The following is a 13407-nucleotide window of genomic DNA, read 5'->3' as shown; positions in this document are numbered from 1 at the left end:
CTAAGTTCCCACTAGAAAGGTCCATAAAGCTCTGCTTCTATCAGCCAATGGAATTAATTGCCAGCAACATCCCTAACATTTTCACATTTTTTTTTTTGACAAAATAGTTTCAGGTGCCCAAAATCACATGGTCAGGTTTATTACATTAATCATCCCACTTTGAAGTATCAATTTCTGCCCTAGTTTCATTTATTTAGCAATATAAAAATATCCTTACCCAAAAAACAAAAAACAAACAAAAAAAAAACAATTTAGGGGAAGAGGGGTTTATGTCAACTTACAATTCCAGGTTACAATTTATCATTCTGGGAAAGTCAAGGCAGGAACTTCAAACAATTGGTCACATCACAGCCACAATAAAGAGCAGAAATGAATGCAAGCATGCTCACCTGCTTGCTTTTGCTCAGACTGAGTTCTCCACCCTCATACAGTATGAGCCCTCGTCTAGGGAATGGTGGCTCCTACGGTGGGTTAGGTTTACCCACATCAATAAACTTGAGATGGTCCCCTCCCCAGACATGGCCATAGTCCAACCCAATGTAGACAACATAGACAACCCCTTCTTGAGACTCCTCCCAGGTGATTCTAGATTGTGCCACATTGCAAATTAAAGCTAACCAGCATAGAAAGGCAAGGTTACACAAAGCCAAAATGTCAGGCATCAAGATATAGGATTGGATATTTTCTCTGCTGAATTTTGGTCTTTACTTTACTTGTTTTCTTCTTGTTTATACTTTTAGAAGAGAAATGTTTATTCTGTTGTTTAGTGGAAGCATAGGTTGCTTTGTTGTTGATTGTTTTGTTTATTTTTTCTCTTTTTCCTTTTCTTTACAGAGGTTCAAAATTAAGTAATTGTCTTGATATCAAAAGAGACTTTTGGCTTTTGAACAAAAGATTAATAGGAACTTTCAAAGTTGAAATCAATTAGTTTTATATTACAAGATTCCCCAAGAGCACACAGAAGTCATGAATGTGAAATGTCCTCCTTCAGCTCATTTGGATATTTAGTCGCTAGCTGGTGGTACTGCCTTAGATGGTTGTGGAACTTTTAGGGGCTGGAATCTTACTGGAGGAAGCAAGCCATTGGGTCGGGATTTGAAGTCTTGTGGCCCAGCTCCTTCCCTATCTGCTCTCTGCTTTCTGGCTTCTAATGCAATGTGATCAACCACCTCATGCTTCTCATGCCATGGCATTCATGGTGGACTCCTCTATAAAAACATAAACAAATAAACTTTTTCTTCCCTAAGTTGCTTCTTGTAAGATATTTGGTCATGGCAGCAAAAATGACAGGTATTCATTGTCAAAGGTAGAAGTCAAATCAAGTTATAACCATAAAGAAGAAGCGACTCACTTCTCCTTTTCAGCATCCTTTCCTTTTCTACAGTTCAACCACTCTCAACTTTTGTATCTAACAGAGGCTAAACTGCTCTATAAGTCAGAGTCCTTGTGATATAATTGTCTCTGAATTACTAATCTAGGGGCTTTCAAACCACTTGAGGAGACAATAAGATGAACCGACTCAAGTGGATCTGAACAGCAGCGAATCATCAAGTCCTTTGCTGATGTCAGAGGTCATCCTTGACTTCTCCTACTTATGTGTGCTGCCATACACTTCTTTTTCACTATTTTCCTTTATGGGTTTTGTTTTTGTTTTTCATTCTGCTTGTTTACTTGTTTCTTTAGGGTTGTTTGTTTGCAGTGCTAAAATTTTAATTGTGCATGCTAAGCAATTGTGTAACTACTGACTTCACCCTTAAGATCTCATATGCCCTTTATGTAACTGACTGTAGAATTCATAACCTCATGTGAACAAGGAAAAGAGAAAATGCCCTTATCAAATAAAAGTATGCATCCATGAAAGCCATCTTCTATATGGCACCAGGTCACAGGAACCCCCTGGTCCTCCAAGCGTTTCTTGTAGAGCAAGCAGTCATCACGGAGAACATCATACTCGCAGCTCACCAGGAATGTTTCAGGAAGCTGAGCAATGGTCTTGTCATCTGCTAGGAGAGGTGAAACTTCCAAATCAAAAATACGTGTGGCTTCCAAATAGGCAGTCTCATTAAAAGGTCCAGGAAACTTGGGTTGTAGGCCTTGGCTCTTGAATCTTTGTGGGATGTTGTCAGAGCCGAGCCATTTCTTATACTTCTTCCAGTAGTCTGGGGGTATAACTGCACCTTTCAACATATCATCCATCCAAGAGAGGTCAATGGCCAAATACTTACACGCACAAGTCATCAAAAATTTTCTAGGTAGGAATGGGGCATTTTGATTCTGCTGGTAAGATGGTAACTGAAAATTGACCACCTGGGTGATTGGGTAAATCAGAACCTGAGCCCGAAACCGAGGGAGATCTTGCCTGCCCAATAACACCTGGGTGATAATGGCTACAGCCCCAGCTCCTATGCTTTCTCCACTAACCACCAACCGAGCAGGGTCTACCCCATAGGTTTTCAGGTCTTTCAAGAAGTGGATGGTGGCATTCAGGCAATCCTGGAAAGCAGAAGGGTGATGGTGGTCAGGAAGCTTGCGGTACCTAAGGAGGAAAAACATACAGAATGCTAACTAACACATACAGGGTTTAGTGGAGGCTATTCAAATAGCATTCTCTATGCCCAGAGGAGACAGAGCCTGACTGAACCTTAAGAATGACCCAAACAAATAAAGATGATGCCCTGATGAGCTTCAACTGTCAATCAAATAGAGCCTATAATTATCTGAGAGGAGCGCCTCAATTAAGGAACTTCCTAGACCAAATTGACCTGTGGCCTGAACCACACTCAGGAGGAGGCAAAGGCAGGCAAATCTCTGTGAGTTCAAGGCCAGTCTGGTCTGCAAAACAAGTCCCAGAGCAGCCAGGGATGTTCCGTAGAGAAATCCTATCTCAAAAACAAAGCAAAACAAAAAATAATAATAATAAATAAATAAACAAACAAACAAACAATTGGTTGTGGGCATGTCTGTGTGGGATGATTGTCTTGATTGTTAATTGGTACAGGATGGCCAATACCACTGTGGGTAGCTCCATTCCCTGGGCAGGTAACTCTAGGCTGTTAAACATGAGCCTCCAAGCCAACAAGCAAGAAACATTCTCCGTGTTTCCTGTTGTACTTGGCTGTGAAGTAAATTCCTTGGTCAGAGGTAATGCTTTGTGGACTAGTAAGCAGGCTGCCTTCAAGTCCCTGCCTTGACATTCCTTAATGACGATCTGTGACCCAGAGTTGCAAGCTAAAATGAACCTTTCTGCTGTTTTGGTCAGGGTACATTTTCACAGTGCCAGGAAGAAAACTATCCTGGGGGCTATCCTCATTGTTTTCGATTTGACTTTGAATAACCTACCCAGTGTCAGATTGGCAAAGATTCTCCATTCAAATACATATAGATCAACAAATCCCACCGAGAATTATGCAAGTTGAAACATAATTGTTCTGAAAGCTAATTCCCACTGCAAGTGGGAAAACAAGCCACGACAAGAACAGGGCAATGACATGTCTTATTGCCTGTCTGGAAAAATGGGGAGGCTAAGGTTAAAGTCAAGATGAAGGTGGTTCCGCAGGACATAACAGGGAAGAGAAGAGAGTGAAGGGCAGCGAGAGAGAAGAGAAGAGGGATGGTCTCCTTGTGGATGCCACTGCCCGTGGATTCTGGGTGTTTGTAGCCTTGTCCCACTGCTGTTCATTCTCTCTGTGCTCGCTGTTGAGGATGTGAGCTCTGGGCTAGTTACTCCTACTGCCTTGCCTGCCACACGCTGCCTTGCCTCCTCGTCACGATGGACTCTTATCCTCCTGGAATCATTCTCAACAGACTGAAATAAATTCTCTCTTCTTTAAGTTGCCTTTTGTGGTGGTGAATTTTTTAAAAACTATTTTTCTTTTAGTTTGTAATTATGTGTATACATATGAGTCTTTGTGTGGGTTTGTGCACATGGTGCAATGCCCACAGGAACCAGAAGAGGGCATTGGATTCCCCTGGGACTCGAGCTACCAGTGGTCTTTGAACCGTTGTGTTTTATTTAACTTTTCACTACCTAGATTCCTTCACATCACAGTGCACATTTCTATCTCATTTACTAAATGGCCACAGACTGGTCCAGAGCAAAGCAAGGCCATCTAACCTTGTAGTCACCCTATCATGGCTCATTGGTACCTGCTGAAGTCAATGTCTATTGTAAGTTACTCACCCCACTGACAGCAACACTGAATCTGTCTCCCGGGCCAGGTAGCTGCACGTGTTATGGTAACAATCTGTAAGACAAGAGCAGGTTCAATGCAGCCATGAGGAGGATCTAGAACTTTCTACCACAGCCCTAAGACAGAAGCTTCTGCTATGCATAAGGAGATGACATCCTTCCTGTCTTCTGATTCTTGTCACCTCTGAAGTGACTGTAGCCAGATCTCCCAGGGAAAGCCAGTTGTCATTTTCAGTCTCAATGTCAGGGCTCAAAGGGACTTGGGGCTCATATTCTGTATCATCGAACTTTATAGTGAGGAAACTGAGGGCTAAAAAGCCCGGGGAATCTGAAATGGACAAAGCTAAGATTGTGGAGTTTAGAATGAGTTTAATAATTTTTTTGTTCTTGTGAAACAGGGTTTCTCTGTGTAGTCTTAGATATCCTGGAACTCACTCTGTAGACAAAACTGGCCTTGTAACAATTTTGTATGTTTCATATTGAATAGGAAATATACAAAGGCTAAATGGAACAGTTCAATTATGGGGATGGTATATCTGAACTTCCAGAAGGTGGAGCCTCTAAGATTAGTGGGTTGCACATTCAGGTCCAACTCCAGGCCTAGAACCTGAGAAGTGCATCTTAAACTCAGCCCTGTTGAGCCCTGGCTGCAGGCATACAGAGGTCCTAGGTAGCCTATGTACACATGTTCTGCTCAGGATGCCCAAACCCATTGGACCAGCAACTCTGAAATAGGAACCAAGAACCAGGATTTTGTACATTTCACCAAGCAATGTAGTGATGATGGGCGACCGCTAGGTGGAAACAAGGACTTTCAATGATATGGTAAGAACTGAAATCAGGTGCTGAGGCCAATGCGTCGAGGAGTGTCAGCTGAGGTGGCGGGGGGGGGGGGGCAGCTCCTGTGTTCAAAGCTCAAACAATTGTGTGTCCACCTTGCTGTGTATTTGTATCATCCAGGCTTCCTTGAGTACAGATGTCTGGACCTGCCTTCAACAGGGACTGAGCTGACTTGTAGGAAGGGACTGGGAGTGGATGTGACATTAATGGACAGCCAGTATGGAGTCCCTTTTAGTCATGATCTGGACCCTTCCCCCTGTCCCGCTTCTCTACGCTCTGTCTCACTCACATCCTTCCTCCAACTAAGGTCCCCTAGTCGCTCCAGTTTTAGAGTGTTGTACCTGCCACTCACTCTGCTTGGAGTGGATAGGACAGGGTTGAGTTAGGTGGTACATCCTTGTGTACTCTGAACCAAAGGAATGGCAGGACTTCAGCATCTCATTAAGGAGCATGTCTACGGGTGTTTTACACCACTGAAGAGCCTGGCAGTCTAGGGGGTGCTTCCAAGGATTTCCGAGACTGAAAACTGCTGCTGGACAGGGATGGGACCCCTAATGGTTCTAATCATAGTTAATTTGGGGGCATCCCATTCAACACTTTCAGGTGTAGAAGAGTCACAGATATTTCTACCAGTAGGTGGCAGCAAGTAACCCCCCATCGCATCCTGTTCTGTTAATGGACAGGGTCATTCATCTCTCCTTGTCTACCTATGTCCATGATTCTCACTCACGCAAACGTTTGTTTCTTTGCAAATTTACGCTTGCACTCAACCATCAATAGATAATTATAATCCGTGTGTTTGCAAGTCAGTCAAAAATTACAAACAATAAGGTCAAGCACTAGGGATCCAGCAGCATAGACCACCCAGGTCTCTCCCTCTAAGCATTCCCATTCTTTCTAGGGGCAGAAAGACAGGAAATAAAGGAACACAGGGGATGGGGAACCAAAGAAAGCTGATATGGTAGCAAATGCCATAAAGACGTTTAACAAGTAAGATGTCATGGGTGGAGTTGGAGAGTAGGTGTTTAACCTCAGAATGGCAGAAAAATTCTGTAGGTAGATATTGGGGGAGGCCACTTGAGAAAGGCCACTTGTGAAAAGATTCACGATCAAAGGGGTGTCCACCCATTCCAAGCCAGCCATGAGGGACATGTTCTGAGAACGAAACAGCATGCCCAGAAGACCAGGAGTGATGAGCTCAGCATAGCAAGTGCTGTAGCATAGCTCAGCACAGCATGGCGCTACAGCAGAGCAAGTGCAGGAGGGGGCAAAAGGTGGTTGCCTGGGAGAGGATATCACAGGGGGCAAAGAGGGGGCTAGATTGCAGAAATGCTCTGTGAGGCATGTTTTAAGACCCCTGTGTTTCCTAAAGCAGAAGAGCCTACAAGTTAAGGAATGGAGAAGAGACGCCTAACGGAAAGGGTGCAGTGGGTACAGACTCGTCACACTGCAGTGGTTCGTCAGAGCTGAAGATGTGTGATTTGGGGATCCCGGATGAGCCAGTGGCTTTGAGAAGAAATGGAAGGGAGGAATCACACCAAAAACTTGGCTGCTAGTGACGCTGTGTCCCCTCCTGGACTAAGGCTTATCATAGAAGGCATTTCCATGGAAAATTGCAACCTTCTTGACTGGCATAACCCTTGGGCTCTGTGTGGCCTCCTCAGAAGGATTTCTGGCTGCTGCTTTCTTTGTCTCCCTCTCAAGAATAGAATGAAGATGTAGTTATGTCAGTTGTGAGAACCTCCCTCCTTCCCTATACCTCAGAGACACTTCTTACCCAGGCTGCCAAACACACAGCCTCCTCCATGGTAGAAGATGATGCCTCGTCGGAGGCCAGAGGAGGCAGTCTTGGGCTGGAACAGCCTCACAGGGATTGTTCCAAAATGCAGGTCCTTTACCAACACACCATAGTTATTCTTTGGCACCACCAGGTCTTGGAGGAAGCAGAAAAAGCGGGGCATGGGGCAAATTTTCATCTTTTCCAGTAAATTCCCCTGCAGAAAGATAGAAGGGAAAGACAGTTGGCTGCCTTCCACAGTCATCCATTCCTTCTTTACTGCTGTGGCCCAATGTACTGGATGGGTCAACTCAGGACTTGGCCAAAGCTCCTAATTAGATGGAATTGTTTCCAGTAAGTAAATCAGTGCTGAGTTGTGGAGATCTAGGAAGTGAGGGACACAAACTAGGAGAGAAAAGCTGTTCCTCCTTGTCGTCAGGATTTCCCAGTGGCCTTTGCAACCGTGGCCCCACAGTTCTGATTCTATGCTAGCTCTCCATTCATTTCTCTCATCTAGCACTTCATCTCCTAAGTACATAGGTGCCTCTTCATGCTGCTTTACCCATTTCTTAAAAATATATCATGAGACTGAGTGTGGTGGTGCATGTCTTTAATCACAGCACTTGAGAGGCTGAGGCAAGCAGGTCTCTATGAGTTGGAGGCCAGCCTGCTCTACATAGTGAATAAGGACAGCCAGAGCTGTAGCTATGTGTAGTGTATATGTTTTGTTTTGAATAACCAAAAGCAAACAGAAAAACCCAAACAAAAATATAAGGAGAGCCACTATTTCTAGTCCCATGGCCATTTTATGACTCACATGATAGCCTCTGTCACACACAGTGCACAGTGAAGTTGAGTGCTGGCCCAATGCCTACCACAGAGACTTGAAGTTTCTCGGTCCATCCTTTGCAGTTATGAGGCCCATGCCTAGTTCAATTTCTTCTCCAAACTATGTGCTCCAAACTAGGTGACTCAGTGACAACTATTCTCATAATTCTCTCATCCACAAAGCAAGATTAATGCCCATACACTCTAGGACTTTCTGGGTGCTATAAAGTGGGTGGGTTATAAAAATTACCAAATGGTGAAGTTTGCTTGTGGTGATTATCTTTTCCGTGATAGTCTGAGCATCAACTATGTGCTTGTCAGAAACTCTGTGGTGTTCTTTAAGTATGAATGACAGGGATAGAATCCACTGGTAAGCCTGAAAGTCAAGGCCACTGTCGTAGTTAGGGTTTCTATTACTATAAAGAGACACCATGGCCATGGCAAATCCTCATCAAGGAAAACATTTAATTGAGGTGGCAGTTCACAGTGTTAGAGGGTTAGTCCATTATCAGCATGATGGGGTGGCATGGTGGTGTTCAGGCAGAGAGCGCTGGAGAAAGCTGCTACATCTTGATATGCAGGCAATAGGAAGTAGACTCAGACACTTGGACAGCATCTTGAGCACAGGAGACCTCAAAGCCTACCCCAATAGTGACACACTTCCTCCAACAAAGCCCCACCTCCTAATAGTGTCATTCCTTTTGGGGGTCATTTTCTTTCAAACCACCACAGATACTTTAGAATTTTGAGGAGGCAAAAGGTGGAACTAGAATCTGGTAGCCACAAATGCCTCACAACAGGACAGCTCTGGACTATAACTTCTGCACTGACTGACATGATGTGGGATTCCCCTCTGTATGCTGTGAGTATCATTGGTTAATAAAGGAACTACTTTGGGCCTATAGCAGAGCAGTAGGGGAACAGAGGTAGGCAGGCAAAACTAAACTGAATGCTGGGAGAAAGGAGGCAGAGTCAGAGAGAAGCCATGTAGCCCCACCAGAGACAGATGCTGGAACATTAGCCGGTAAGCCATAGTCACATGGCAATACAAAGATGGATAGAAATGGGTTAAATTAAGATATAAGAGTTAGCCAATAGGAAGATAGAGCTAATGGACCAAGCAGTGGTTAATACAGTTTCTATGTGATTATGTTGGGTCTGAGCTGCTGAGCAGCCGGGAACCAACAAGTGGGCCACTTAGAACACTGACATGGGGACTGGATTAGTGAGTTCAACTTTTTACTCCTAAACATATTGATGGACACCAAGACATGTCCTGGTGGTAGATTCCACCTGGAAGGTTAGACATTTGTGAGTTTACTTGCCATGTGGCCTTTCATCTTATTGGGAAAACACCAATGATCTTAGGACATCTTTAACAGTTTATACAGTCTGCAACCACACCCCCTAATGCCACCCTCTTCCCTTCCCCTCCTCTCCTGTTCCACTACACTGAACTCAAGACTGATCCTCCAAAGTCCAGGCCCCTGGATCTCTTAACCAACAAGATACTCATGTGCCTCTTCCCTCACCGCCTTTTAGCTGCTAGCTCAGGTGTCACCTCTCAGCAAGGCAGGTTTCTTCTGCCTCTCCCTAGCAGAATTCATGGTCTCCTCCTGACTTTTCTTCACCAGAGTCAGCTTCCATTCAGGGCACTGTTCTGAGAGCAGGTTGGGCATGTTCATGAGTGTGCACCATTTGCTACTAGAAGGGAAGCTATGAGTGATGTTTGTCTTTGGCATTCACCTCTGTCCTGGAAGCCTTGATTGGCACCTGGATTCAAAGCCCAGTGTGTCACAGTGCATAGTCCCATTGGGTACACACACAGAGACTGGGAGTGTCATGAGGGATAAACACAGCACAGCATTGGCTCCGTGCATAAGCCTCTTTGCTTGCTAAGAAATAACAGGGAGTTTTGCCTCTTCTTTTCTGCAATACACTGAGGATGGAAGGTTCTAAGAGACGTTTCCCAGAGTGGGATGAAAAGGACTGGGTCTGTCTCCTGACACTCATCTCCAGGTCTTTCTCCAACTTATACTTTTCACCAAGCTTGGTAAGGCACAGATGCCCAACCTAGTTTTTAGTCACTCTATTGATCCTGTATTCAGTAAGCATGGGTTGGGCATCTATGTGGGCCCAATCCAGAAAACCAAAGAGAATCTTCAAAGGGTGAAGAAAATCAACTGTAAACAACCTGTTCCTGCTAAGAATGCTCATTTGCTCTTATTGTTGTCACAGAAGCAAAAACCTCAGCGAGGTAGAATGTGGTGGTGGATGCCTGTGACCTCCTAGAAATTCCATCAGTAGGTCCAACCACAGTGTCTCTCTAGACTCCGCGAAAACATTCTCAGGGTAAGGGGCACAAAGTACGTTTGTTGATACCCATTGGTCTGTACCTTGGTACCTCCAACTCTCCTACACAGTTTGTGACTCAATGTCAGCTCACTTGTGGACTCAACCTAAGAACACAGAGACATTCTAGCTTCTAATCTGCATTAAAGGTCAGTTCATCCTAAAGAACACAGTTTATGTTCTGTGATCAGGCTGCCTGTTTATACCATACAAGTAACTCCAGAGAAGTCACTGAACTGTCCAGAGGTGGACAATAAGATCATATCAGATTTGGGGAAGCTCAAAGAGATAAAACATGCAAAACTCTCCACCAAGAGATCTGAGGCACTCTTGCTCCTTCAGATTGAATAGAGGAAAAGCTGTCACCTGTGAAAATCTGCTGTCTTAGCAGAATGGATCATACTCCACCCCAAACATGCCACTTTGGAATAAGGAGTATTTTGAGTTGACGACAAATGAGAAAAAAACAGGTTAAAAGGCATTTTGTGTTCCTGCTATTTGCCTTGAAGCAAAAACATCTCTTGTGTCTCAAACCCAGGACAGAGAAAATGAGTCTGAACTGCTAAAACCAATTAAAAAAATCAACCTTTATTGTTTTCATTTTCCCCCCACAAACTTACTTTCTTACAGTGTATGGCCTGTAAAAGTTTTAACACCTTTCCTTTCTCATTTCTCTATGGTTTTATGATTCTGTGTCAAAATAAAATATAAACCCTCAGATCTAACCACTTTTTAGCTTGTACTCATTAGATAGTCATATAAAGTGATGAATACCAAAAACCATCTATCTCCAATTAATCTCTCTTTTAATTTTCAAATCTCAAGAACAGCCTAAGAAGGAAAATACAATACTATTTTGCCCTTCCCAAAATTTTAAAATAGTAGCAGTAGTAATGCAGAGGATTAAAACACTATGGAGTTCTTAGTCCTACATGGGACATCTGTAGCACACTCCTCTCCAAGGCTCAGAGGTCTTCACAGAGGGTGTACAGAAAGATTATAAAAGCTAGAGGAAGTAGAAAACTTCAAAGAAACAGTGGCCTCTGGTCATACCAAGACTGTAGCATATACAAACTCAAAGCAACATCAGTTTGTACAAGACCTCCTCAAGCACAAGCCAGCCAAACTTTCAGCACAGAGGGGAGAAAGGTGGACACAGAACTCCAGTACTAGCTGAGGGGCTATTGACATGTGATAGCATCTGTGAGAGGAAAAGTCTGTTTATTAAATAATGTGGCCCCTGGTGGGTGGACAAGACTCCAGGGCAGGTTCAACTCCCTAGAATACAGAAACTTGACTTGATAAAAATAAATTAATTAATTAAAAAATCAAAGTTGTGTGGGCAGGGAGGTAAGAGTGGAGAGGGTGGAGGTAGCAGGAGAGGTAAGAAGGGTGAATACGATCTAAATACATTGGATGAAATTATCAAATAAATAAAAACATTTTAAAAATTAAATGGGAACAACCTATACCAAGAAGGTACTAAAATTTTGTGCTGTGTTTTAAGATTTCTGGTTTCAAACCTGCAAAATACATCAAGAACAATGGGGACATCATAACATGTCAGACCCTTCTACACCTAACTGAAGACTCTATTTCTACAAAAGAACAGTAGATCTGTTTTTCCCAACTGGTGATGGATGGATAGCTTTATGCTACTCTACCAAGGTAGGACCACCACACATAATTCCTCCCCCAATTTTTATCACACAGACTCCGGAGTCCTTCTCATCAGAAACCTTCTCCATGAATTTCTTCCCAAGTAACTGTCCCCATGCTAGTAATATATGAACTGAGAGAATACTCAGAGCTCATTTAATGGACACTGTACACAGGGCCACAGTATTTAGGAAGTCCTTATCACAATGTCTGTCATCATCACTGACCAGTGTATATTATCAGGTGCTCTTAAATTATACGGATCTTTGCCAAATCCTTTCCCAAGGCTGAGATTTTGTCTACACCAGGCAGAACACAGTCATTGAAAACAAAACTTACCAATGTTATTGTCAGCTGGAATACATAGTGTAGAATGTGAAATCTCACTCGGTGGGTGATGGGAAAAGGAATATGGACAGTGAAGATCTCCTCTATAAGAACCCATATACTGACGCCCAGGACCAGGAGGCATGCAGCCATGAAGAGGATTATTGCCAAGATCATGGTGGTCTTGGCCCTTCAGAATACACTAAGGAAGACCTGTCACCTGGAAAGATCTTATAGAACTCCCTCCTCCACAGATCCGGGTGCCTTATAACACAGACAGTGAATCTAGCAGGGACTGCCCCCTCCCACTATAAGCAGCTATGACACTCTGGGAATGTCTTTCTGTGATGCTCAAAGGATTACATCAGCTTTCCACCTGGAGAAGTTCCTGCTTGGCAGAAGTGGAGCCCTGGCAGGTTGACATTTATCATACCACTTGGGGAGAGTCACCATCTGATTAGAGGGGTGACACCAGTGAGGAAGAAATCATTGGAGTATGGTGTTGAAGCATTACTAGATGTGTGGGACATTGGAGAAACTTGAGAAGTCACATCAAGGGCCCTACAGGTCTTCTTTCAAGAGCAAAACCAGAGATTTGAGAGATGGCCCCATGGCATTTGATAAGGAAAAATAGAGGGGTTTTTGGGAAGTCACCCATATACTATTCTCTTTTCTTGATAGCCTGATGTGCTTGCTCTCAGAAATTAGCTTTACAATTATTCCTTGTCTTAGCCACATCTTACAGTTTTATATCTCATACACTGACATCTACGGTATAACTGATGTCACAGGGGATTAGCTAATTTAGAGACAAAAAATAACCTCCCCTTGAGCACGCTTACCTCTCAAAACCAAGACATGCAAGATAAACACCATCTCCTTTATTGGGTTCTCAAAGTAAAGAAAGTATGGTGATTCTTCCAAATAACTGAGAGACTAGAATGTGTATTGAGTGAGATCTCCAAAAGTTGTAGGTATGAGACAGAGTCACAAGAAGGACATGGCAACTGTTGTATGGCCTTTGTTGTGAGCACTAAGACATGCAACTGAGACTGAGCAGTTTAGTCAGAAAGAATTTGCCCATGTAAGGAAAGAATTGTAACAGGAAAAAAGACAAGACAATATGGACATTCTCTACAGTTCACTATTGGAAAAATCAATGATTCAGTATGAAGACCAGCTAAGTACATGAAAGAGTTATAATTGAGAACAATCTGCAGCTAAACTGTTTGCACTGAAGAAGAGTCATACATGAAACAGAAGACTCCTTCACAGGCTGCCTTGTGGGTGGTGAGCTCATGGTATCAGTCCTTGTGCCATAGAAGCAGAAACACGGGATAACATAATTACTCAATATTTCATGAGAGAAGGGTTGCATGATCTGTGGCAGTACAAAGGGAATCAACCTGTAATAGATGGCCCCATGAGAAACACT

General features: G+C 43.4%; 1 protein-coding gene across 1 annotated transcript; it reads right to left on the bottom strand.

Annotated features, from left to right (window-relative positions):
* Positions 1–250: 250 nt before the first annotated feature.
* Positions 251–12188, bottom strand: LOC125389507 (arylacetamide deacetylase-like 4 family member 1). The gene is made up of 4 exons (XM_048418069.3): positions 11985–12188; positions 6807–7023; positions 4181–4244; positions 251–2536 (listed from the first exon to the last, which is right to left on the bottom strand). The coding sequence occupies exons 1-4, from the start codon at positions 12147–12149 to the stop codon at positions 1762–1764; spliced, it is 1221 nt and encodes a 406-aa protein (XP_048274026.1). The 5' UTR covers positions 12150–12188; the 3' UTR covers positions 251–1761.
* Positions 12189–13407: the final 1219 nt, after the last annotated feature.

Source organism: Myodes glareolus, chromosome 6, assembly GCF_982192425.1.
Source record: "Myodes glareolus chromosome 6, mMyoGla1.1, whole genome shotgun sequence".
Classification (NCBI taxonomy): domain Eukaryota; kingdom Metazoa; phylum Chordata; class Mammalia; order Rodentia; family Cricetidae; genus Myodes; species Myodes glareolus.
This window is presented reverse-complemented; position numbering and strand designations above follow the sequence as displayed.

Coding starts and splice junctions, on each gene's coding strand:
- LOC125389507 (XM_048418069.3), bottom strand. CDS start 12,149: ATGATCTTGGCAATAATCCTCTTCATGGCTGCATGCCTCCTGGTCCTG. Junction 7,024..11,984: donor TCCAGCTGACAATAACATTG/GTAAGTTTTGTT, acceptor ATCTTTCTGCAG/GGGAATTTACTGGAAAAGAT. Junction 4,245..6,806: donor CTGTGTGTTTGGCAGCCTGG/GTAAGAAGTGTC, acceptor CTTGTCTTACAG/ATTGTTACCATAACACGTGC.